The following is a 25,672-nucleotide window of genomic DNA, read 5'->3' on the forward strand; positions in this document are numbered from 1 at the left end:
TGGCAGCTGAGAGACCCACCTCCTACGCTGCATAACAGAGAGAGTGCAAAGTCAAAAAGGTGGGTAACAAAAGAGGAAGGGGCCAGCATTGTAAGGGCCCCAACGCTCTCAAGTCTCTCAACAGGAGACACCCTGCTCTATAACTTTGACTGAAAGTTATTAGCATTCTCTTTCTCTCCCTCTCTTTCTATTGCTCTTTGAAATTCTATGACTCTATTAATCCAAACCTGCAATATTCACAACTATCTATAAATTCAATTGTCAGATGGAGGATTTTAATTCTAGGCGGCACTTGAATCCAAAATTAGAGGCAGCAATATTCACATTAGGTCTAAGAGAAATGGAATTGTAAAGGCTATATTTTAGAAGAAAAGAAAGCCCTTTCCGACAGAGAGGAGACTATTTGAGAGGTAATGATTTTATCTGTTTTCAACATTGCCTGGCGCCGAGCTTCAATCCTGTAGTGTGCCATTAACAAAAGGATTTCTTATTCAGAAAAGCAGTGGAATTTAGTTTAAGCTTATGAATGGAAATAATAATCGTTGAGTGGAAGGGTATAAAAAAAGAGAAAAGAGACAAGATAAAAAAATACAGCAGAAGACATAATCGGTTGTTCTTTATTGTTACAGACATTACTGTTATTCTACATTATAAATAGTTCTTGAGTTCGTACGTTTCTCATAAATTATAGCAAAGGCTTTTATCTTATTAGGGTTCCAGTTTAAGTGTGTGATGTCTTCGAAACAAAGTAACAGGAAATTTAATAGCTTTTTAAACTGGAAAATATCTAGATGATGTCTCAAACGTCCATTGTAAACATATTAGCCTCTTTGGTGTCACTGCGGATCAGCAATATAAAGGAGATTTGCAAATCAGATTGTGTAATAAAATCTTAATTTAAATTCACACCAACTAAAAACAGGTCAAAACTGCCAAATTTGTCAATTAGAAATACATAAACTCTAATCATATATGAGAATCATTTTGTTTTAGAAATGGGAAAAAGCTCAAAGAAAAGTCACCAATAATTCCCAAGAGAGTAATACGAAACATCTCAAATGTGCAGTGTATTTGTGATCTTATCCAAACATCAGATCTTTAATCCTTCTATCTGCTCACTTTTTGATGAAAGTTAAAATTCAGTGTGGTTCTCGGACCAAAGAGATTATTGTTTTTGTTTTGTTTTCATCTGGCAGTCTACTCTCTCTTATTTCATACGCTGAGGGAAGATGTCACAAATCAGCAGGAAACAATTTTGGAAAACACAGCCACTTGGCAATGACAAGGTGTCATTTGGCTGTTTGATCCAGTGCTCTGACAACTATAGAGGCAAACATATAATCATTGCATTAAGGTGCAGTCACTGAGAGTTTTCATGCTCTCTCTCTCTCTCTCTTTACCGGGAGGAGAAAGTCTGTCTGATCACGGATAGCTGGAGGCTGCACAGTTAGCTAAGTGCTGGAATGGAGTCGCCTATGGGTGCTACTGGCTGTTTAGAGTTAGTGGCTGTTTAGATATGGATGTAAAGTGGTGGATATGTGGGATATCTTTATTTTATCATATATTTTTATTAAAATGCAGTGGCCCCAAAAAGTAATTAGACACATTAGCCACACTAATGAATACAGATGTATGAATTGTGTTGCACAGATAGTAAAATATCACACTCAAGTGGCATCTGTGAACAAAATATGTTACCTTTTCTCCAAACTAATTTCACTTTTCTTAGCCATTTTTGCAATTAATTTTAACCAACTGGTCTCAAGGTAATTTTTAGTCGATATTAGGTATGGGAAATTTAATGCATTAATTTCTGCAATTAATATTTTTTAACGCGTAAAAAAAAAACAAACAACGCAATTAACGCAGTATCCATTTCTTTTTTTACTTCTTAAACTTCACCTGATAGGAGAAAGGTGTCCCTAGTTGTTCCCAAGCACCCAGGCACTTTTGTACAATGGCCGCAATTTCACCAATGATTTTCCCCACTTTCTGTGGCTAACACTGGCATACATACATTTTCAGGAGGTACCCGCTTGACTCAGCTGCACATCCTAGCACAGAAACTGATTGTGTGGAGCAGTGCACACTTATTCATTGCACGCGACGCATGTCCCACTCATTATAAACACGGGAGCGGATTTATTGTATGGAGAGTGAAGACTTCACCTGCAAGCGGGTGAAAAATACATGCAAGCTGCTGTATCATCAACCAAAAAAGCTCACTTACTTTCATCTGAACCACTTTCAAAAGCAAAACCGCCCGGGTGAGACCCACTGACCCACCGTGTGTGTAATAGAGACTGAAGGACCAGGCCATTCAGCAAGCTACAATCAAGTATAGCCTACTTGTAGAGAGACTGAACGGCAGCCAGAGAAGATAATAGTTTTGAGATTTCAGCATTCAATATGTTTAATATATGTATGTATAGTGTCTAATAATGCATTGGCAATGAACATTTTTGTACAAGTTTCTCTTGCCAAAATGTTTTATATGAATTGAATCTGCCCATTTGATCCTATTACTAAAAAAGTCCACTGTAAAATGACAGATTTTGCCCAAATTGTAGTTACAACATGTTTATGGCATCTATACATATACTTGTATACCTTATATACCTTGTATATTTTCACATATACCTGCAAAAATGTATCTAAGTAACACATAAAAAAAAAAAAAAAAAAATGTTACATATATATATATATATATATATATATATATATATATATATATATATATATATATATATATATATATATATATATATATATTGATATTTAAATAATTAAAAAATATATGACTGAGTTTGTTTTAGACAAAGTATAAAGTACAAATATTTGTGATATATGATTTATGATATATTTTTAATGTTTGTTGTCATGTATCATGTACCATAATTTAATCACGATTAATCACAATTAATCACAGAAAAATGTGTGATTAATTAGTTTCACAGCCCTAGTGGACATTTGTCAATTCCGATCAAGTTCACACTATCAGAGTAACTATGGACATGTTCCACTAACATCTGACTACAAAGTGTCCAAACATGTGTGGTCTTCATTTTGTAGAGTATATCTCTTTTTTTTTTTTTTTTTTCACCATTTTAAACAAACAGTAACTAACTTTTGTGTAATGTTTTGCTTGAAAATTGTGCTTATGCAATCTTTCATCAAAATAAATGCCACTTGGTTTGATATTTTGTTATAAAATGCAAATACATTAATAAATGCATAAGTGTGGCTTAAATGTCCAAATGCTTTTTGGGGCCACTGCAAATAATTTAGTTATGGAAAAAAATTAATAATAGGAAAAGTTTCCAAATAAAGGATTTGGCTTTGAATGACATTTATAAGTACTGTTAAAGATATATGCATTCATACTGCACCTATAGCATATGCATACTTTTTTTTATTTTTAAAGGGGGTTAAAAGCGCATTAGATTAAAAAAATGCTGTAGGATTTTCATTTATGTTATAAAACAGGAATATAACTGGTCTTCTGTGTTTCTGCTGAGGGGATACTGATTACACTTGTTCCAGCATGAGAAATACAGACATGCGAAACAGGTTGCCTTTTCCGGCTGTATGGGCAGATCAATTGTTATAACATTACTGGGTTGGAAAGTAGTAATTCACTTCATTGTCGATGGACGCCTGCAAAATAACACCTCTGATTACATGCAATCAATGTGAAAATGGCAAAAACACATTTGAACAATGGAGCGAGCTGCTGTAAAAATGCCAGCGGCAGGCCAGTGGAGATGAGGAGCTAACGCTCGGCTGTGTAATAAATACCACAGAAGGACCAGCAGCCCTTAGCAAAGCACAAAATATATAATTCTGAAAGCAGAGAGATAAGAATGTACAGTATAGTTCTGTACATTTGCATATAGAAAATTTTTGGTTTAAAATAATCCTTTAACACTCTGTGAAAATATGTATTGGGGAAAAAAAGATGATTTAAAGCTTAAAAGAACATGCTTGGTTGTCTTTTCTCTTTATAATTTCATTAAAAAAAAAAAAAAAAAAAAAAAAATAAAAATAAATATGTGCTGTTCTCTCTAGTTCACATCAGCGTACACTGACAACAATACAGGGTTGAGATGACCAAATCTGATAAGAGTCATGTTTGTGTGTGTGTGTGTGTGTGCATGTTTCACAGTCCCTGGCACACTTGTAGATGAAAATCTTGATGATTTAGGTCATTTTCCTGTGCAGGCAGATAAGTGTTCTGCTTTATCAGGTAAGATGGCCCTCTCAACACTACACACAACACACATATACAGTATACATGTACATACTCTCACATGCATATATATATATATATATATACACCGATCAGCCATAACATTAAAACCACCTACCTAATATTGTGTAGGTCCCCCTCGTGCCGCCAAAACAGCGCCAACCCGCATCTCAGAATAGCATTCTGAGATACTATTCTTCTCACCACAATTGTACAGAGCAGTTATCTGAGCACCAACAATCATGCCAAGCTCCAAATTACTGAGATCACATTTTTCCCCATTCTGATGGTTGATGTGAACATTAACTGAGGCTCCTGAACCATTCTGCATGATTTTATGCACTGTAGCCACATGATTGGCTCATTAGATAATCGCATGGATGAGTGTTGGTGCCAGACAGGCTGGTTTGAGTATTTCTGTAACTGCTGATCTCCTTGGATTTTCACACACAGCAGTCTCTAGAATTTACTCCGAATGGTGCCAAAAACAAAAAAACATCCAGTGAGTGTCAGTTCTGTGGACAGAAATGCCTGACTGAAGAGCCAGACTGTTTTGAACTGACAAAGTCTAAGGTAACTCAGAAAACTGCTCTGTACAACTGTGGTGAGAACAATAGCATCTCAGAATGCTATTCTGAGATGCGGGTTGGTGCTGTTTTGGCAGCACGAGGAGGACCTACACAATATTAGGCAATATTATATACATTGGTGGCCAAACGTTTGGAATATTGTACCAACTTTGCTGTTTTGGAAGGAAATTGATACTTTAATTCACCAAAGTGGCATTCAACTGATCACAAAGTATAGTCAGGACATTACTGATGTAAAGAAACAGCACCATCACTATTTGAAAAAAGTCATTTTTTATAAAATCTAGTAATTTTTTTGGCCGCCAATATATATATACACTACCGGTCAAAAGTTTTGAAACACTTACTCATTCTTTATTATATATATATATATATATATATATATATATATATATATATATATATATATATATATACATTTTAGAATGATATTAAAATCATCAAAACTATGGAAAAACATAAATGGATCTATGGGAATTATGTTGTGACTAAACAAAATCCAAAATAAATCAAAACTGTTATATTTTAGCATCTTCAAAGTAGTCACCCTTTGCCTAGATTTTGCAGACATGTACTCTTGACATTTTCTCAAACAACTTCTTGAGGTATCACCCTGGGATGCTTTTTAAACAGTATTGAAGGAGTTCCCATCTATGCTGGGCACTTATTGGCTGCTTTTCTTTATTATTTGGTCCAAGTCATCAATTTCAAATTTTTTTTATAAAATGTGAGTTTTATAATGAAATAAATTAGCACAATTATATTTTTGTCTACAAAACTAATTTCAAACATTTAAGCATACACCTTAAGATCAAAAGATTTTTAAGATCATGAGAAACATTTCAGTCAAGTGTTTCAAAACTTTTGACCAGTAGTGTGTGTGTGTGTGTGTGTGTGTGTGTGTGTATATATATATATATATATATATATATATATATATATATATTTATTTATTTATTTATTTATATACACAGTATGAAGGTCGCTAATTTAAATATGCAAAAACTGTCACAATGTTCTACTTACAGTCAGTACAGCAATAAAAGAGGTCAAACCAGGAGTGTAAAGTTTGATGTGATTATTATTTTGAAAGCATGTCACATTGCTTTGTGTTATCGCAGGTAGGAGCGAGTGACTTCTTCTTTGGCAGTGACAGGGCGCTAAAGAACAGGGCCGAGCAAATAAGCTTTGGCATTTTTCAATAAGCAATATGTCTAAAATCACTGCATTACTGCTGTCTGAGTGCAGCAACCATCTATTCAACTGCAACAGGACACGAGGGCAGATAAGAGAGGATGAGCCGCAGTCTCAATGAAATGAAATTGCACATAAATATAATAAAAAATAACAGGAGTAAAAAATGGAGATTAAAACACATTCTATTAAACAGATGGTTAAAGAGGATTTTATTCCAGGAAATATGACAAGCGCGTAAAAGAGGTGCAGAGGACGGAAGAGAGGGAGGGAGAGAAATGGTGGTTGTTTTTTGGTGAGTGAACTGGTGAAAGCCATGTCTTTAACCAGATTAGATTCTTGAAATTGGCTGTCAAGGCGGGATTGTCCTGAGTTATAGCTGTCTATCACCCCCGCTCGCATAGAGACACGCCGAGCTGCTGTCGCCTTCCCCTGCCGAAAAGCATCTTAAAATTTCAACACCACCATCTGTTACAAAATCTAATTCACATTCCGCCCATAATCGGGTTTACTTCTGTAATACCCATTCTGCCACTCTCCCTCTGCACAGGCCCCAACCCCGACTGATACAGCGACCATTTCTGCCTCTCTCTCTCTCATTTGCTTTCATTAGGGTGGAAGAGGAGGTGTAAAGAGTCCAACCATTTTTCAGCATTTTTTATTTTATTTTTTTAACATGGTGGTAATTATTGCTCTTCCTTCACTGTTTCTCTCCAATATACTGTATATAAGTTTCTAAAAAAATAAAAATAAAAAACAAAATCTATATTCTATATAAAATATTTCTTGTTGCTAATATGGGAATTAATGCTTAATATTTTTTAATAAATATTAAATATAATATTATATAATAAAGGACTGTTTTTTTAATGATATTTATTGGTATTGTTAAAAATATATGCACTTATGCATACCTATAGCATATGCCCACTTGTTTTACTTTTAAAAAGGAATTAAAATCACATTAGACCTAAATAATGCTGTAGAATTCAATTTATATATTATAAAGCAGGAATCTGTACATTTTTTTATACTATTAATAATTTTTATAAAAATAATACTTTTTTATTAACATTTTAAAGGTGCAGTATATAAAAATTTTCATGTAATATTCGCAATTGTTTTGCCAATGTGTGAACGCAACTTAAAAAATGAGCCCTTCCCAGACTTCCTAGGTTGCCTATTAAAGCCTGTAGACTGATTTTCATATGAAGGGAGCGGGTCGGTTTTGCCGGGAAATTCCAAAGGATGTGATGTTTATGCGCACGCCAGAGAGCCTTCTACTGAATCCCATCTTGCTAAGCGGGAATGTGATCGTGGTCGAGCGAAAACTAGAGTGAACATCAGCAGGGCATTTGATTCCTGGAAGGACCTTCGTTCGGTTTTGGGGATCAAAACCGACCCTGAATTGGTGTTCTTCTTATTGGACAGGTAAGCTTACATAACTGCAAAGCATATGAAATATAGTGCCATAAGGATTGATCTGTTCAATTTTAGCTAACTTGATCTTGCCTGCTAACATTGACAAATTACAAGCTACCTTGCTTCGTAACTTCGTAACGATCTTCTCTTTATCTAAAAGTCAGGTATACAGGATAAATTTAAGCAAGTATGCTGGTTTCTTGACCGTAGTACAACATATGACATACAAAACATACAATAGTGCAACTGCAGTGCAACAGTAAACGGTCTGGTATAGTTCAGTAGTATGTAGCTGTATGTGTGTATCAGTATGCTATGTTAGCTGCTAAATAGTTTTAGTTTAGTCTCAAAGTAGTAAAACTATCATAACTGTGTAATTTTAATTATGCTACCTCATCTGTCAGCATGATGCCGGTGGATGACGTTCAGTCTCTTTGTACGTTACATCATTGTTTTGGCCGATTCTCGCTCGCTCGCGTCCCTATGGAGTGTGTGCACGAGCACGAGCACGAGCAACAGGTAGCTGGCTGCAGTTCACTTAAAGGCCACAGGTGACATTAATAACAAGGGTTTCTGAATCTTACATACTGCACCTTTAATTAAATATTATATAAGTATCAATATGTACTTATTTAATTATAATAAATTGCATTATAGTTATATAATGCATACAGTTAATTTTAATTATTATAATTGAATATAAAATACATGTGCTTTATTAGTATTTTATTTATTAATTTATTTTTAAACATTCAAATATGTGTCAAATATATTATTGCTTTTCAAAAATCTAATCTAAACAAAAATCAATCAAAATCGAAATGCTGATGATAAATTTTTTCCACTTATTACGAACTAGAATGAACTTCGATTTCGAAATGAAAAATCAACTATTTCTAAAACTTTACATCCATTAAAAATTCCAACTAAGGCGCAATGACGTTCCAATAAAATCGAGGGCCAGCTGTTTCCAACAGATGGCCCCTGCCCATCACATTTGGCCCCAAGACTCCTGAAAGATTTAAGTTTTAATATTACAATAAAAAACATCTCCGTCTAATAATCTTCCCAGTTATAATGCACAATTAAATTCCAACCCCCCCCCCCCCCCCCACACACACACACACACACACACACACACACATCCAAAAGCCCTTAATTTCCCATCTGCGTTTAAAGCAATCTAGTTTATTACACAACCTGCAAAATTTACAGTAACAAGCCGTTCCCTTGACAAATTAATCATTTTCCGAGTATTTGATCATATAAATAAAACTGTGCCTCTGAAGGCATAGGAGCTAAATCAGTTGATTCCGTTTATCTGGGAAATTGCTTGCATGTGGTTAACAGCTCTCCAGCAGATGGAGAGGTTTTTCCCCCGACCCCAAGACCAGGCTTCTGTCTCGCTCACTCTGCTTTGAGATGGGAGTTATCAGTGGAAAATGTGCGCGTATGTGTGTGAGAAGGTGTTAAAGGTGCATGTTTGCTTTTTTCAGTAAAGGGATTTATTTGTGTGAGCAGAGTTCTAAGAGTGCAAAAGGTTCTCCTGGTTACCAAAGATCTGATGCCCTTATTCAAAAGCTTGCTTATCAGTATATAAGCATGCTGATATGTTTGAGTTAGGGGCAAAAATTAACCAGGGCTCTGGGCACAAATGCAATGAGCTTGAATCCACTCCTGTCAAATACAATGAAGTATTTGACAGGAGTGGATGGCCCTCATATAAGTTTAAAAAAATGCCCCAGAAAATACATTTCAGGGGACAAATATTGGCACTTACAACATAAAAAAGCATTGTGTGTTTAATTGTGACTCGATGCTGACACAACTGATTAAATTATAAACAGTATGTGTGCTTATGTCATATGTGTCAATGTATGTATGCATGCAGGACAGCACCGGTTTGATGACCAGAGTCATCCCTGTATGAATGCATGAACGTGTGCGCTTGCAGGCGTGCATGTGTGTGTATCTATGCGTGACTGACCTCAAATCTTCCGACACAGCTGCTAGAGAAACATCCTGCTCTGCTCGGGTCTCTGTGAATATGTGTTTGACATGTCTGTCCCTGGCTCTGATGTGAGCTTGTGTGAGGATATTGTGTTTAGCTTTGCATGCAGCAACATTTAATGCACGTATTACGCTTTTAGAAAATCATTAAAATAATTTCAATAGCAACATAAAATCAATAGCAATAATTGCAATATGATGATATTGGTTCCTGATGCCTGTCTTCGGAGAAAAAAAGGGCTGCTAAAGACTGCAGGGTACCCACACTTTTTAACCAATCAGTCGTTTGTGATTATAAGGTTTCAGAATTATTATTATTTTTTTATTTTTTTTACACAGACAGATTCATTAATAAATCAATCAGGCCAATATGTGACCAATTTTTGGAAAGAAACAATTCAAAAGGATGAATCGGAATGGTTTGTGAGCAACTTTTATACTACACAAGAAAAAAATCTATATTCATTAAAGAAATTTCCATGACTTTTCCAGGCCTGGAAAACAATTTTATAACCCTATATTTCCAGATTTTCCATGACCATGGGAACCCTGAGACTCCCAGAATTTATGCATTTGACACACTTCTATGCCTCACCAACAGAGAAAATCAGATCTAATAAATATTTACACACCCAAAGGACTTCAAACTGTGCAACGACCAATATGGATGTTCAGGGTAAGAGCCATGTTCTCCAGCTCCCAGCATGCTTTGTTTCAGGCCCATGGCATGACACTACAGTTCCTAGCAGTCTCTGTACATCAAGAGCTGCAAGCTATACCAGTAACGTGATCCTGATTGGCTTACAGCAGAAAAGACTTCTTGCACGCCAATGGAGCCTAATTGGTTTGACCCAGACTAACCTGTCCCAAATCCAATCGGTGTAATACTTTTGAGGCCCCCCGTCAAAGCAGAGTCACCCTCTTTAAAAGGTTTTGCTTAAATCTCTATAATATCCTGTTGAGATATCAGTGTGTGTCATTGCGTGTCTATGAAGGTGGTAGCTGGATACACAAAGCAAAGCTCTTGAAATGCTGTTCAACAAGAGGAAGTTGAGCGGATATCTTAACTGTCCAAGATGAGATACGTCTATTTTCACTTTTTTTATATAATGCCTCTATGTATTATTACTACAGATATTGTATTACTCCTTAAAAGCACCTTTAAAACACAAGGTACACCTACAACTATGTGCATACTCACTAGACTCTAGATTACATTTAGAGATAATTAACTATCTTGGAATTTTGAAGTCACAACTTTTACATATTTACATTTGCTTTCACATATTCCAAACAGGGGCCAATTCTGTACAAGTGTTACTGAAAATTTATTTATACATCAAAAGAATATTAAAAAAGTACTAGTGAAGACAATTTTCACACTGACCCTTCCATAACCTCTAAAGTAATAACCATAAATGACCTGAAATTACTACAGTCAAACAAAGACATTTTACAGACGATGGACTGAGTGAGAGAGAGAGAGAGAGAGAGAGAGAGAGAGAGAGAGCGAGAGAAGGGAAGAGAGAGGGCCTGGTGAGGACTCTTAACTGGTCACATCTGGCTGTATTTTATACGCAAATCAGCCCCCACTAAATCTAGATAAAACTCACTGACTCGTGATCGGAGCAATGATCTTCATACGTCTAAATTTATATGCTAATCGGAATCCTTGAAGCATTTAACACATTCCTCTGCATCTGGAGGGGGCGAGTACCATCAACCTCTGCAACCTATACCCATAAACTCTTCATAAACTTTTCCTATCTTATCTATATCTCATTCAGACCTCTCTCTTTCTCTATCTATCTATCTATCTATCTATGTTGCCCTCTTACCTACGTACACAAAGACAAACATTAAAAAATAAAAACAAGGGCACCAATACAAAAGGCACAGATGTATATATGACTACACAACACACATACAGTTGAGAGATGAATATGGCCTGGTGGCATTGTATTAGACTTAGATACAGCTATAGACCAAGGGAAAACCCTCAGATTCAGGTACACAGAGAATAATGGCTACAACATGCGACAGACACACACTGCACAAACAGGTGATGTCAAAAGACTAACACACCGATTCGATGGAGCAAGCATGAATACACAATAGCGTGGGCAGGCAATAGACAAACAAACATAAAAAAGAATGCTAAACAAAACCAAAAACCAAAAATAAAAAAAAATCATCAGAACTGATTTTGGATTTGATGACACTTTTTGGTCCTTTTCTTACCTTTGGTTATATAGAGCATGTGCATCACGCATGTGACTGGCCTCGATGTCGTATTGCTGTTGTGTTCTCCAAGAGCCGCATTTGGCGTACTTATCTTCACTATTAACTTGGGCCTTTGATAAATTCATTCTACAACAAAGAGGAGAGCAAGAACAGGAATAAAAAACGATGGTCAGAGAGATGGACTGAGGAATTCTGGTAAAGAACCATTGAGCCATTAGCTGCTGACAGAGAGTGATGCAGCCAGGCACACCGAGAAAATATTCCTTCTTTCCCCTAACTAGCATTCTTTAATTCATTGGTTTAACAGTGCTCTTCTTTTAAGGATAGGTAGTGGTTAAATCTGGGCTCTTTTATAACAAAAACCTGTCTTGACACTTTTAATGCGTAGACTTCTAACGGCTAGTTTTATTAAGTCTGAGATGTCGCCAGATTAATGGGAAAACGGCGAGATCAACACACGCCTGTTGCTCCTACACATCAGGGCGGGAGAGCCCGTGACTTTACAGGACCCACAGAATCAGAGGGGTAAGGCCAGGGTGAGAAATGATCAAATAAAAACAAATGTGCGGGAAACAGTTTGACGTCACACCTGCACAGACAAAGGCAGTGTGGAGTTTATTTGCTAAATGTCTGGCATTTATTATTTCAGAAGTGACTCAAGGGCAGAAAGAGTCCCTTTTAATAGAAATATATATATATATATATATATATATATATATATATATATATATATATATATATATATATATATATATATATATCTCTTGGTTTTACAAACTCTTTTTTCTCACATTCTCCCACAGATACCTCTAAAACATATGACATCTCAGAAGAAACAACACTGTCTCATGACAACTCGTAACAATTTGTACGAAATGGTGAAATCGTAAGATACAAATTGTAAGATACAATGGAGACCAACCAATCAACAAACAGAATTTCAAATGTATACACTACAGAACAGGCATCAAATGTCTGCTAGTTTTCTATCCAACATTTTATTTTAAGAACGGAACATTTGTGACCAAATGGTCACTCATTCTATATTTATTTATGAAATACAAACGACAATGTTTGACAATAATCTGTAATACGCTTCTCTCGTCTCATTTCAAACTCCAATGTTTTCTTATTTCTGTGGTACACAAAAGTTACTCTCCAATTAAAATCATGGTTCGGTTTAGAGTTTGGATAAAGGGTTAGGTTTAGGTTTAGGTAAGGGGTTAAACTTTGGACAAAATGTATTAACACTGATCGTTGGTTCATTTATTTTTCTCTATGGGAGTAAAAGTATATATAAATAAAATAATTTAAATTAAAAAAATTTATGAGCAAACTCATATAACATCTTACGATTATGCCATCTCATACTAATTATTACGACTTGTCCTGAGACCGGGCTTGAAGAAAACAAATGTAAGACTTGCTCACATGTTTTTTGTAAAGTGTCTGTTTCAGACTTACTGTATGTAAATCAAATGGTAATACCCCTCAGCTTTGTGTTGGTACAGCAAAATTTTTACACAAACTTATGCAAATTAATTGAGGGCACAAAAGTACCCTTAGAAAAACACCTGCTTGCTGCAACATTCGTTTAAGGTTTCGGGGCTAAAACAACAACCTCTCTATCGAAGATGATCATATCCGTTGGCTTTGAAGACTTGAGGGAATAGATTTCATACAAAAAAAGGTAAAGCACAGGAGAAAGCAAAGCCCGCTTATGGAGGAAGTGAAGTGGTACGAGCCACAGGCAGTGTGGGTGAGTATGTGAGTCTGCCACTGTCTCTAATTAACAGAGCAGGCTCCCTAATTCTCCTTCTCCGTTCCAACTCAGCAAACACGTTCAATGTCATTAGAGCCGCACAACCCCCAACTGTCCCCACACTCGGACTGATGAAACTAATCGCTCAACTAATGCTGTGCTTCGGCGGTTGTCTGAGAGAACACAGCCATGAAGATCTGTCTGTCTTCCTGCCTTTCTCTTTCTCTGCCTCTCTTGTTCCTTCTCCTCTTTCTGTAAATCTAACTACCTCACTTCTATCCGTTTGCCTTTAAGATTTTTAAGCATCTCTTGTTTTATTTCAACTTTGTTTTCTCTCTTTTTTTTTTTTTTTTTTTTAAAGGTCCTACATAATGTTTGTTCTGTTTGATGTCAAGTATTCAAGTTTTCCCTTAAAATGCTAATATTTTTGTCTTAGTATTTTTTCAAAATTGGGACCAACTAACTAAATTCCATGCATTTAGAGTACAAGATGTACACAATATAATGGCTACACTATCACAGCAATGTGCACAAACATAAGGCAGCAATTAATTATTTTAGAAAACATTAGTGTGCCACATATCATTGTCAGCAATTCTATTAATTGTCGAATTATTTTGCTGCAATCATTGCTAATTTTCGAGTTAATTCAGACTGAAAAACTCGAGAGCTGCACTCCAGAGTGTGTGTTTACCTCACAAACAGTGGGCAGAACTGTGTGTGCATTGTGTGCGTGTATGTGTGTGTGTGTGTGTGTGTGTGTGTGTGTGTGTGTGTGTGTGTGTGTGTGTGTGTGTGTGCTGAGGCTGGAGAGCCAGTCAGGGCTTAGTGGAAAAATGCAACACACACACACACACACGCACGCGTAATGTGTTGTTTTTAGTTCTGGGCGAGTGAGCAGAGGAATCGATAAGCTCCAGCATCACACACACCACACGGCCTGATACACTCCTGTCCCTCTCAACTCTCTTAAACGTGATTTTACAGACAAACACACTACTGCACTTCCAATGCCAGCATCATTAAATATCATTATCTAGTGGGACAGTTTTCAAAGCAGTGTGCAGTATTTACATAATTATTATTTATTTATTTATTTATTTTCATAAGATTTGCAGGCAGGTCATGCTGAATATAAAAGGAAACATAACAAAGATATAAATTACATCAAAAGCCAATGAACTCCTGACCTTCGTGACAAAATATTTACATTTGAAAATACTAAAAGATAGCATGTAGAACAGAACATTAACAATACTGTATAAATATATATAAGTACATAGACATGCATTTTAAGTACATCAAATCTCTTAAGAAGATAAATAATTTTAAATGTTTAAATCAAAGTGGAAAAAACACAACACAAATATGCAAAAAAAAAAAAAAAAAAAAAAAAAAAGCTCATGCACTCATTCATATAAAAACATGCACACATTTGTCTGAATCATACATTGGATGCTTCCAGATAAAAGAAACAGATCTAGTTAATCTAAAATGCATAAGTGGAGTTGATATGTCAGAAGAGCATTTGTGACAGACCTATGTAAATAACATGGTAAGCCTGGCCTCTGAGTTTGTACAGTAAAATAATGTATTCAAATACAGGGAAATTAATTAGGGCAAGATTGCTGGATTGTTGAGCACATAGGATATATATTCTGTATGTATATTATATATATATATATATATATATATATATATATATATATATATATATATATATATATATATATATATATATATATCCTGCGTGCTCAACTTTGTAATTTAATTCTTCTACATTTTTACATCAAATTTCGTTAATAATTTACTCACTTAAATAACTGTATAAAAAAATGTAGAGTCAGTAGAAATTTAGTAAGAAAAATAAAGTCTAATAATCTATTATTTTGATCATTAGTTAGTTAGCTAGTTTGTTCATTTCTTTATGAAAACAATCAGAAACATATGGTCAAAAATATTACTATTATTAAACAAACACTGAATTGCAAGATATTTGATTAAAATTAAAGTTAAAAAAATATTTAAAAATGGAGAGAAAATATATTTTTGTAATAAAACAGTAATAAAAATGTAGTTATAATGTTATAATAATGCATCTGCAATGTAATTATTATTATAAGTATTATTAAAAACCAGTCGGAACTACAGATAATCTTCAGAATTAAAAGCTTGGTCAAACTGAAAAAACAAAACAAAAAAATGAACAATGAAGTGTCACTTCAGATCAGTGGTAGAAACAGAGAGTTTTAGAGGAGAGAATGAATCTATAGGGATCTACCTGAGCCCATTTCACGCTACTGTCAAAACACCTAAGTACTGCATCCATGCGGACAAGGATTAACAAGCAGGACAATGAGCTGATTAAGCCAAGTGTGTGTGTCACTGTGTTGCGGCCACGCTCTGCGGCTCACTCATGTGTTGCTATTCCATCTGTGAATAGTGGGGGCCTGATTGATTAGACAGGTGCCATTCTTTCTTATGCAGGAAGGGCCACATGCCTACATCTCTTTGTCTCTCTCTCTCTCTCTCTCTCTCTCTCTCTCTCTTACTCTCTTCTGACAGCTCACCCAGGCTGGTTACTCATACCCTGCTAATTTAGGTACAGGACAGCACTGAACTCAGCTTACACACATGCACGACATGCAAGCAGATGACACAACCACCAAAACCACACACACACATACACAACTGCGGAAAAGCACATGAACACAAAACAATTACTCTTGTTTTGCTATTAAATGGAAACCTTACGATAAAATAATGGAACCAACACCGGTGGCAGCTTTAGTTCATGTCATCAAGCTTCCTTGTTATTGTATGCAGCAACACATGATTTAACCTTTAGGGTTTGAGGGCTGAAGATCAGGACAGTTGGAATTAAATATGGGCCTTGCACGCAGGGGCAGTACAGGCAGTGTGGCGGGTCATGCGGCAGATGGACTGTCAGCTTTAATATGACAGAGCGTGTGTGAATGTTACAGTCTGAAAGCATGCGGCTCTCTACGGGAATGCAGCCATTCGGCGACGCAACAGGGGCTGGAGGTGGTGAGGAGGAGACGAGAATGGAACTATAAAGCGCAAATATACTGGCCTGATGCATAAACACACACACACACACACACACACAGTCACACAAAGGAGCACACACTTTCAGATCTTCTGATGTCCCACCAAATACGCCACCTCTCTGCTACAACGCAGATGTGCTTTGATAACCATCCATGTGATGCAAATGTGCACCTATTACCCAGGCTGAGTTCAAATCGTGCCATAGGCTCTATCCAGGTACATCCGTGCTCTGTCTGGAAAAATTACCGCACATAAGCAGATTTGTTCAAAAGCCTCCCATCAGGCTGGCTTTGATAATCTACAGCAGGACGGAAATAACATTATTTTGAATTAACTGTAAGTCAATAAATTTCGCATTCTAGATGAAAAAGGAAACAATAGCTTCAGTCTACCTAAGAATTTCTTAAATTCTAAAGTCATGTTAAGCAAACAGAAGATAATATAAATTAAATATAATCTAATATAAATTAAAGCTCTAACAAAAATTACTTGATTTAGCAGCATTCTAATGGACCACATCATTGTGGTTTACATGAGTAGAGAAACTGGAGAAAAAAAAAAAAAACGGACCCAAGGGTCTATATAGATATGAATGTATTTGTGACCCTAGAGTGGTTCAATGGTGCTTTACAAATGAGTCTGCGATATAAACACAAACAATAACAATAATGAGTTAAAATATGTCAACATCCAAATTATTATCTGCAAATTACATTTCCTAAATATCCTGAATGAATTCATGCCCTAAATTAAATCCATGTAATACACAATATATATATATATATATATATATATATATATATATATATATATATATATATATCTTTTGAATCATTTATAAATTAGAGGGATGCAGCAAAACAATTAATGAAAATTCAAAACGTGCAAAGTGTTGAAGTTTGGAGATTCAAAAGAACATTTAAGTCCAGAAGAGCATTCAGAAATCTTCTACTCTACAGATGACTGCAGGAGTTCGGCATTACATGGTAAGCATCATACTGATCATATCACACACACACATGATGTATGACAGGAGAAAGCTAGAAGAAATATTTCACTGTCCCCCTTCACCCAGCCTGCCGATTCATTTCCCTTTCTCTGCAACAAGACCACCACAATTTCACAATTTCAATGAAGACCAAGGAAGCTAAAAAAGATTTAAAAATCAGTCCACATCCACACCACTAGAGCTCTATTCTTTCTGGAGAAACTTTAAATCATTTAGAAATCAGGGGGGCAGCAAAGATTCTGTAATATCCTGTACATTCACCTAAATATTTTTTTTTTATTCAACATCAATATTTCTGGTTAAAATCTATAAGAATGTATAAGGTAAAGTGTATATCTTAAGTCCTATAACCGATCAGATCACCCTTTTCCCTTAACTAGTTAATTTTAAATGGTCCTGCGGTGTGAAAAGTAAATTTTCTTAAGTAAAAATAGTCCATAGTCTCTCAATAAATACAGTATGAGGTCATACAAGCATGCATAATACATTTAAAAGAATTAGAATGTTGTTTAAAATAGATGGAGCATGTCACACACACACGCACGTACGCATGCACGCACGCACACGTACGCACGCACACGCACTCATTAGCAAATACTGAAAACACGCACAGTCTCACTTACGCATATATGCATATGTACATTTTAGCGCATTTATGTTTGTTTGCACATGTTCACTGCAGTCCTAAAATCTGTTACACCAGCTTATGTTGTAATTATTAGTTACTTCAATTTAATTAGTCATAAATGACAATCTCTCCAAAAATAACACTCATTCTTTATCAGCTGCTTTTTCACAGTAATCCAACCTCTGCTGAGAATTAATAAAATGCAAAAACAGGAAGAGAAAATGGAATGAGAAAAGCCATATCCACATGTATAGAGACAAACGGTAAGTCTGCTGGGAGCCAGAGGAAAATGCAGTGGCTAAAAGCACTATTTTTACACCCTTATCTAGCCCTCAAGGACCCGCCTGCTTCTGGAGTGACCACACTCCCAACTGACCTGCTGTAACTGTATCCTACAAGCTCTCAGCCCCGTGCCTGCTCTGCCTCTCTACGGCATGCAGCAGGCCAGAACGCCTGCAAAATATAGGGGAAACGAGGTAGGTCGAGAGCTGAGGAGGTGAATTGAATTCCCACTCAGTCTTTGAAATACTCTGTTAGCTGCACGTGGTGATGTGTCGGGGGCTAATTGCTAATGGTGGTAGGTTGTCTTTTGATGTATGTGCAGTCTCAGCTGGTGTGGGCCCTCTTAAAACCCTTATTCAACTTCTCGTAAAAATTGCCGCACTGCCTTCAGAAAAATAAAAATAAATATCCTGATGGATTGGTGCATAAATCACACAAATTGAGAATTGCATCATCAGGCACAGCCCCTTTGCTTACAGTTGTGTTTGTGTTTTCATGTGCACAGCATCTGCATGTGACCGTGACAGTTTCACATGTGTGTGTCCATCCAACGGGCCACTTATTGCACTTTTCAACAAAAGGGTAAAAATATTACTTCCCTTTTTCCTTAACCCCCCCCCCCCCCCCAGCTCTATTCTCCTGAATGACAGGCTACTGGAGGGGCCCATGAGTGGGGGCTCTCTCTTTTAACTGGAGTTAATTACCCTTGGAATGCCTCAGACCTCTTCAAATAAGGGGAAGTGGCAAAGCTCTGTCTCCAATAAGCAGGACAGCATAAAGACAAAGAGTGTCCAGACAGTAATCGACAAGGGGCCACGGAGAAAGACATGTAGGACGAGCAATGACACCTTTCACACAGGGGAATGAGACAGAGACAAATCAAAGCTGAATGGCAACAAAGGACTACACACACACACACACATACACACACACACACACACACACACACAGCACACATGGCAGAATAAATAAATCTGTGCTGTGCATATTGACATCATTTGACAGATGAATTAAGTAAATGATTTTATAAGGAGATTAAATGGAATTTAATTTACACAATCTCTCTTTATTCCTGCTCATCCCAGCCTCTGGGGTTTCACTCGCACCTCAAACGAAAGCGAGTGAATGAGTGGGAAGAAAACGCAAATTTAAGTTTTCTTCAAGGGCCACAGGGGGGTTTCTGTGTTTTAAAATCATCCGCAAAGAGACAAAAGGTTGTACATGCATGAGTGAGCAGACACCTCTGTACCATTCTACACACAACGCTTCAGCCTATTGCAGTGCCCAGCTGTGATTTTACACAGGACTCCTGTGCTTCCACTGGACATTCACTCTCCATTGCCTTTAAAAAGCTGACTGCAACTTCTGGTTAATTAAAAATGTCAGGCATTAAGCTTCTTTTATTTTTTATTTTATATTCTTCCTTTAATTTCTGCTTCATAATATTTTATTATACATGCATTCTAGAAATTTTACTAAAGCATTTAAGTAAGAAATCAAAATGCAAATGTTTTTTTTTTTTTTTTTTTTTTTTAAAGCATGCCTTTTTGTCAACATTATTTTATGACAATCTTTTGGAAATCTTTAAAGGTGAGTTTGTCCTCATTCATTTGTTTACCAAAATTTAAAATACAACAAACAATATTGTTTCAAGAAGTACAGCTCATATATGAAAGCACTGTGATTTTAAATCTATATTAAAAGGTATAAACAAATGTAAAATTAATTTAAAAATTCTACTCTTGTCTTTGTTTTTGAAAGAACTGTTTAATAATTATACATTTCACAATTAATACATATTTAGACATATTACAAAAATAAATAAACAATGAACTAAAATCATATCCAACAATTAATAAAAATAAAAAAAAAATCAAAAAATTACACTACCAAATCTATGAAGCTTCCATCATTAATAAAAAGCACTAAAAACACATTCAAGAACACTCCACAATAACTCCAACCATGGATGTAAATGTTAAAATGAGCATGCAGATGTGAATGTACGTGCAGACGGTGAGAGTCTGTAATTATGATAATAGCTAAAGCAGCACTTGTTGTTATTGCCATCATTAATATACTAATTAGAATCTCAGTAGTCAATTTGTGTTAAAATAAAGATTAAACAGCGAGCGAGCATCAAATGGGTAAAAGCCTGTAAAGAAGGGACGCTCTTATCTCCGAATTCCCTTTCATGAGTCTAAATAATCCAGTCAATCTAATGATCCTGTTCAGGGTGTGCTGTCAACACATCCACGGCACTGCTGTCTCCTCAATCCATCCAGCGCTATGCTCCACATATAATATTTAAATCACAAACTATCACATGCAAATTCATTTGACTGTTCTCATTCTCTTTCGCAACTACTAAAAAAAAAAAAAAAAGAAAGAAAAAAAATGTTTTTTATGTGTGTTTATAATTTGTTTGCAGAAGCTTATAGACACAGAAGTTGTGGGATTTTGCAGGACAGAGGCTGATGGTTAAGGACACCGAGCTGGTTACCTGTTTGTGATCTTTCTAACTTCTCTCTCTCTCTTTATTAAACAAAAAAAAAAACAAACAAAAAAAAAAACAACAACAATCGTCCCTACACTTTTTTTGTTTTTTAGAGTGGTGGATACTCAGTTTTCCTCTTACATTCATATCAGTATTCCTATGGTGCACAGGGCAGAGGTAAATAGTTTTAGTTGTTTCTTTAATCAAACCTGTAATAACATACAATACACTTGTTCTGCAGCACAATGTTTACATTATTAGATTGTCAAATTTACAAAGCAGAAATAGACACATCACACTGCATACAAATACAATAAGTATTAACAGTACTTTAAATGAATTACCACACAAGAAATGTCAAAATATTTTGCATAAAATATAAAAATTTTATGTGATCAACAAATTATATGATTCTAAGAAGTCTTTTGAGTATATGTGCAATTTTGATTGCATTTTTTTATTTACACTATTCTATATATACACGACACACAAAGTAAATATAATATGTTACATTTAAAACAAGCGAAAGTCTGTATAAAACTGTCAGTTCAATGTCTTCAGCCTGCTTTGATGTCTAAATCAGTGAATTAGGGTTCACTCAGTGCTGACAGAAGTGAGCGGGACGGAGATAAATATTAAGCCAAGGAACAATTCTCTGTCAGGCTCTGGATGTCCACTCACCCAGCATTTGTGCCTCACACACTCAATCCCTCTCTCTCTCTCTCTCTCTCTTTCTCTCCGAGCCAGCACACCGTCTTTAATACATTTACTGTGCCACATGCTGTGCAACCGGTCTGTGATTCAAGCTCTCCTGCCACCTAAGAACGTTTTCTCTTCTCTATCCCTCTCTCCTTCTCCCTGTCATCCTCCCCTCCTCCCTCGGCACTCTCTCTTTCATGTCCCTTTCAGCCGGACACTCTCCTAATGATTAATACAAAACACTCTGTACTGTCAAGCGTCTTGTTTGTACACAGATTGCTATAATTCTGTCAGTGACTAAGCCTTCAGCTAGGAAAGCACCTACCGTACCAGCACAACAAACACACACATGCACAGCTCCCGATAGCTAAAACAACCTTGACATGCAAGTATCCAGCTCCATAATTAAGAACTACATAGGGACCACATGCACATATAAACACAAAAACACATAAACATACTACCAGCACAGGAACTAATAACAAAAATAGACTAGCTGGACACACACACAAACGCGCGCACACACACACTAAGAACTAAGGGCAGAAGTAGAAAAAGAGATAGAAAATGTACCTACTGTTGTTCAGAGTGTAGGGAGAAACACTCGGGGAGTGAAAGTTCTACCGAATCCATGTGCACTCTGCGATCATCATTTGCCCAAACCTCTTATATAAATTTAATTTCTCTCTCTCTCTCTCTCTCTCTCTCTCTCTCTCTCTCTCTCTCTCTCTCTCTCTTCTCTCTCTAACTCTGTACCTCCTCCTGTCTCTCCTTGCTGTGACTGAGCAGTGCAATTAACAGGACCGTTCTCCCAGTGACAGCCTATAGGCACAGCCAGTTGGGACCAAAAGCTCTTGCACTCTTCTAATCAAGGACTTAAAGCCACGATTGCTGCTCATTAATATGAAGCAGGGCTCTGCATATGCAGTCCCCCTGGCCCTTGCAGACGCCAGATTGGTGGCTTCCCAGCCAATTGGAGTGAGACAGGGCAGTGTCTGCACCCACTGAGAGACGGAGCAGGGAGAGAGGGGAGGGGAGAGACAAAGAGCAAGTGAGAGAGAGAGAGAGAGAGAGAGAGAGAGAGAAGGAAGGAGAGAGGGAGGGGGAGTGGTGTAATGTGAGTGAAAGTGGGGGTGAGAGAGGGTTTAAAGAACAGACCGCGTCTCTCCCTCAGCAATGCTTATCAGCTTGCACTGTCAAGTGCGCAGATAAAACTGCTCACTTTGTTGATACTACACAATGTGAATGAAGCTGTGTGCCGTTGACTTTGCGTTTGATTGTGCGCTCATTTCCACCTGCCACCTGCACAGGCAACATGGGCTGTTGCAGACTAACATGCAAAATAAAGGCAGTATAAAAAGTCAGAATTGAAAGGATTGTTTGTGTTTATGTGATGTTAATTGACTTAAATGTATGCTTGTGCATACACTAGGTATACAAAGAGGGAAACTTACACCTAACAAATAGTTTTATTCAAGTCAAAAATATTATTTAACATCACTAAATCAACCTGAATACATTAGGTTACACCAACAAAACCAATTTAAGGGTTAGATCAGCGAGAAATTGTTCCTTAAGGTAACAATTGCAGGTATACACACAATTTACAGTGTAGTTCTAGGAGGCAGATGTTGTTGTAAGCAAATGGTGCAGTTATTGTGGAAATGCAGATGATTTCTAAAATGTAAGAGACCACAAAAAGCAACACAAAGCTAAAACTGCTCCATATAGAAGGTGCAATCCAGCACAACATCAAAACATCAGCCCATCACAGCAAGTGTAAAAGTGAGGGAGTGTCCACAGTGGACACATGCACGCTACTGTGAAAACATCGCTGACAGATCCAGCGAGAAAAGGCTTCAAAAAGATCAAAGGCACCCCTTTGTTCAAGAATGATTGAGGCACATTTGTGGGGCATCCAGACCCGCTCTGTCTATCCTAGTGTGCACAGTTCGCAAGCATGTGTGTATGTTTACACGCGTGCCACCGGCGCAACTGCATTTCCAGCAGCAGCAGGGAAGATATTGCTGGCATCTCAGCACACCGCAATTCCCCACTGATAAGAAAATTCAGGAGCTGCACCGGCCCACAAACCATTGTGCCTGCCCCACCACGCCGCCACTGAAATTGTATCTGACTGTCTTTCATATTCCAAACTTGCCTGAATTTTTGAGGCTGTTGTCTCTTTAAAATGCCTTCTTTGTGTCTGGCAGCCTGCAAAACGAAACGAAACGCATTCCTAACACCTAACACGTTGAGTTTCTAAACAACCTCAGAAAACATGTTTCTTTGTTTTTTATTTATATTAAGAAGTGTTTATATTTGCATTTTCAACTAATTATAGTAGCAAAGTAGTAAAACTGAACTTCAAAGGAATTATAAATGAATATATCCAAAACTACATTGTTTTATTACTTAAAACAAAAACAAAAAACAAAAAAAAAAAACACTTAAGAAAACATCTGTTTGATATAACATCATTAGTAAAACATAGATATATTTTAATGTTTGTTTTTATAAACACCTAATAGCATCTTCTAACAATATCACAGCAGACTGGTAAAATTGTAAAACTGAACTGCAAACGAATTATAAATAAATATATGTAAAACGTCTGTATTGTCATCATCGTCGTGTCACTTAAAACTATATTTCATATATCCAATATATTTTAATAGAACGATAAGGATCTCTATTTGCAGGTACAGGCAGCAGGTACATTATGTAGAGTAAGATATATCGGATGAGAGATACACATCAACAATAAACAGGGCTCAGATTAATGCAATGCACACATTACTGAAAGATAATATCTTTCAGGAAAATAAGATCTAAGTCCAAAGTGCACAAAGAAAGAGTGAAATCCAGCCTTTTCTCTTTGAATAACAGAGGTGCAGAAAAATAAAGAAAATACATTTGAATGATCAAAATCCAATCACTTTGTTTCTGGAGAAATGATCGGCGTTAAAGGCTGCTAAAAGATTGTTTTTATTTCATAGGAGTATGTTGCCATTGCTGAAGGATGCACCAGGACTGACAAAAGAGTTTTGAAATAACACATTACTGTTTTTCTACTGACCTAAGATGATTTCAGAAGTTACATTTCCTTAATTTATTCATCTGTCTGCTTTTAAACAATGCACACTCTCTGCAAACTTTGCATCACAAAAACAAGGCACATGATTAAAAAATACTAAAGAAGCATATTCAAAGCAGCACATGGAAAAGATCGGCAGCTGACTGCCATATGAAACTGCATTTTAATTGCGGAAAAGAAGAGGAAGAGGCGAACGGGGAAAGCCATGCTGTTTGAATGCAGATAGGAGGGATACCTGTGTTCACGCAATTCCCTTGAGATCAACAAACATTCCTCATAAACCCCTCCCGCAGGTCGCATTTCCATATTTGTGTGGACTGAAGCCCCCAAACACTAAGACCCAAGAGCTCTTCAGAACATTAAAGGTATAGTTCAGCCAAAAAAAAATTATGTTGTTCTAAACCCATATGTTTATCTTTCTTTGTTGGAACACGAGAAGAAATGTTCATTAATGTTTAATTTTTTTTTTTGTCTTTTTTTTTTTTCTCTAATATGATGAAAGTAAAGGGTGACTGTCTATCAGTCCCTGCCATTCTGCTTTTGTGTTTCATGCTTTGTGCTTCATGAAAAGTAATAAAGGTTTGGAACACATGAGGGTAAGTAAATATTATTTTTTTATATAAATAAAAATTTAAAGGGGGGGGGGGGGGCTATAAATTTAATCTTAAATAGTTTAAGAATATCAAGTCTGTAATAATATATGTTTTTTGTTTTTTTTTCAAACCATAACAGCATTGCAAGTGTAGCACTGTGTAGCACTCCTGGCAGTGTAAAGTCATTCAGAAAAACAGCACAGAGGCAGAATCGAGCCTGGCTCCTCTACTACATGCTGTCATTAACAGCCTTTAATCCATGCTGCCCTGCTGAATACATTTGAACTTAAATATGCACGACTAGTATGCGCTGATTGCAATGGC

The 25,672-nt window shown here is 36.5% G+C and overlaps 1 protein-coding gene across 7 annotated transcripts in view; it reads right to left on the bottom strand.

The window, feature by feature from the left end:
- Positions 1 to 25,672, bottom strand: part of LOC127411501 (estrogen-related receptor gamma) — a 263,979-nt gene that overhangs the window by 79,827 nt on the left and 158,480 nt on the right. The window contains exons 1-2 of one of the 7 annotated variants that reach the window (XM_051647131.1): positions 22,236 to 22,462; positions 11,707 to 11,835 (exon numbers count right to left, since the gene is read on the bottom strand). The exons of 1 other annotated variant lie outside the window; for it this stretch is intronic. In XM_051647131.1, the coding sequence (XP_051503091.1) occupies positions 11,707 to 11,835; positions 22,236 to 22,291 (185 nt within the window). In that variant the 5' untranslated portion in view covers positions 22,292 to 22,462. Of the gene's footprint in view, positions 1 to 11,706; positions 11,836 to 22,231; positions 22,463 to 25,672 lie in introns of those variants that run through there. 5 more of the 7 variants (XM_051647130.1, XM_051647132.1, XM_051647133.1 and 2 more) reach the window with 5 other exon arrangements.

This window comes from Myxocyprinus asiaticus, chromosome 20, assembly GCF_019703515.2.
Source record: "Myxocyprinus asiaticus isolate MX2 ecotype Aquarium Trade chromosome 20, UBuf_Myxa_2, whole genome shotgun sequence".
Taxonomy (NCBI): domain Eukaryota; kingdom Metazoa; phylum Chordata; class Actinopteri; order Cypriniformes; family Catostomidae; genus Myxocyprinus; species Myxocyprinus asiaticus.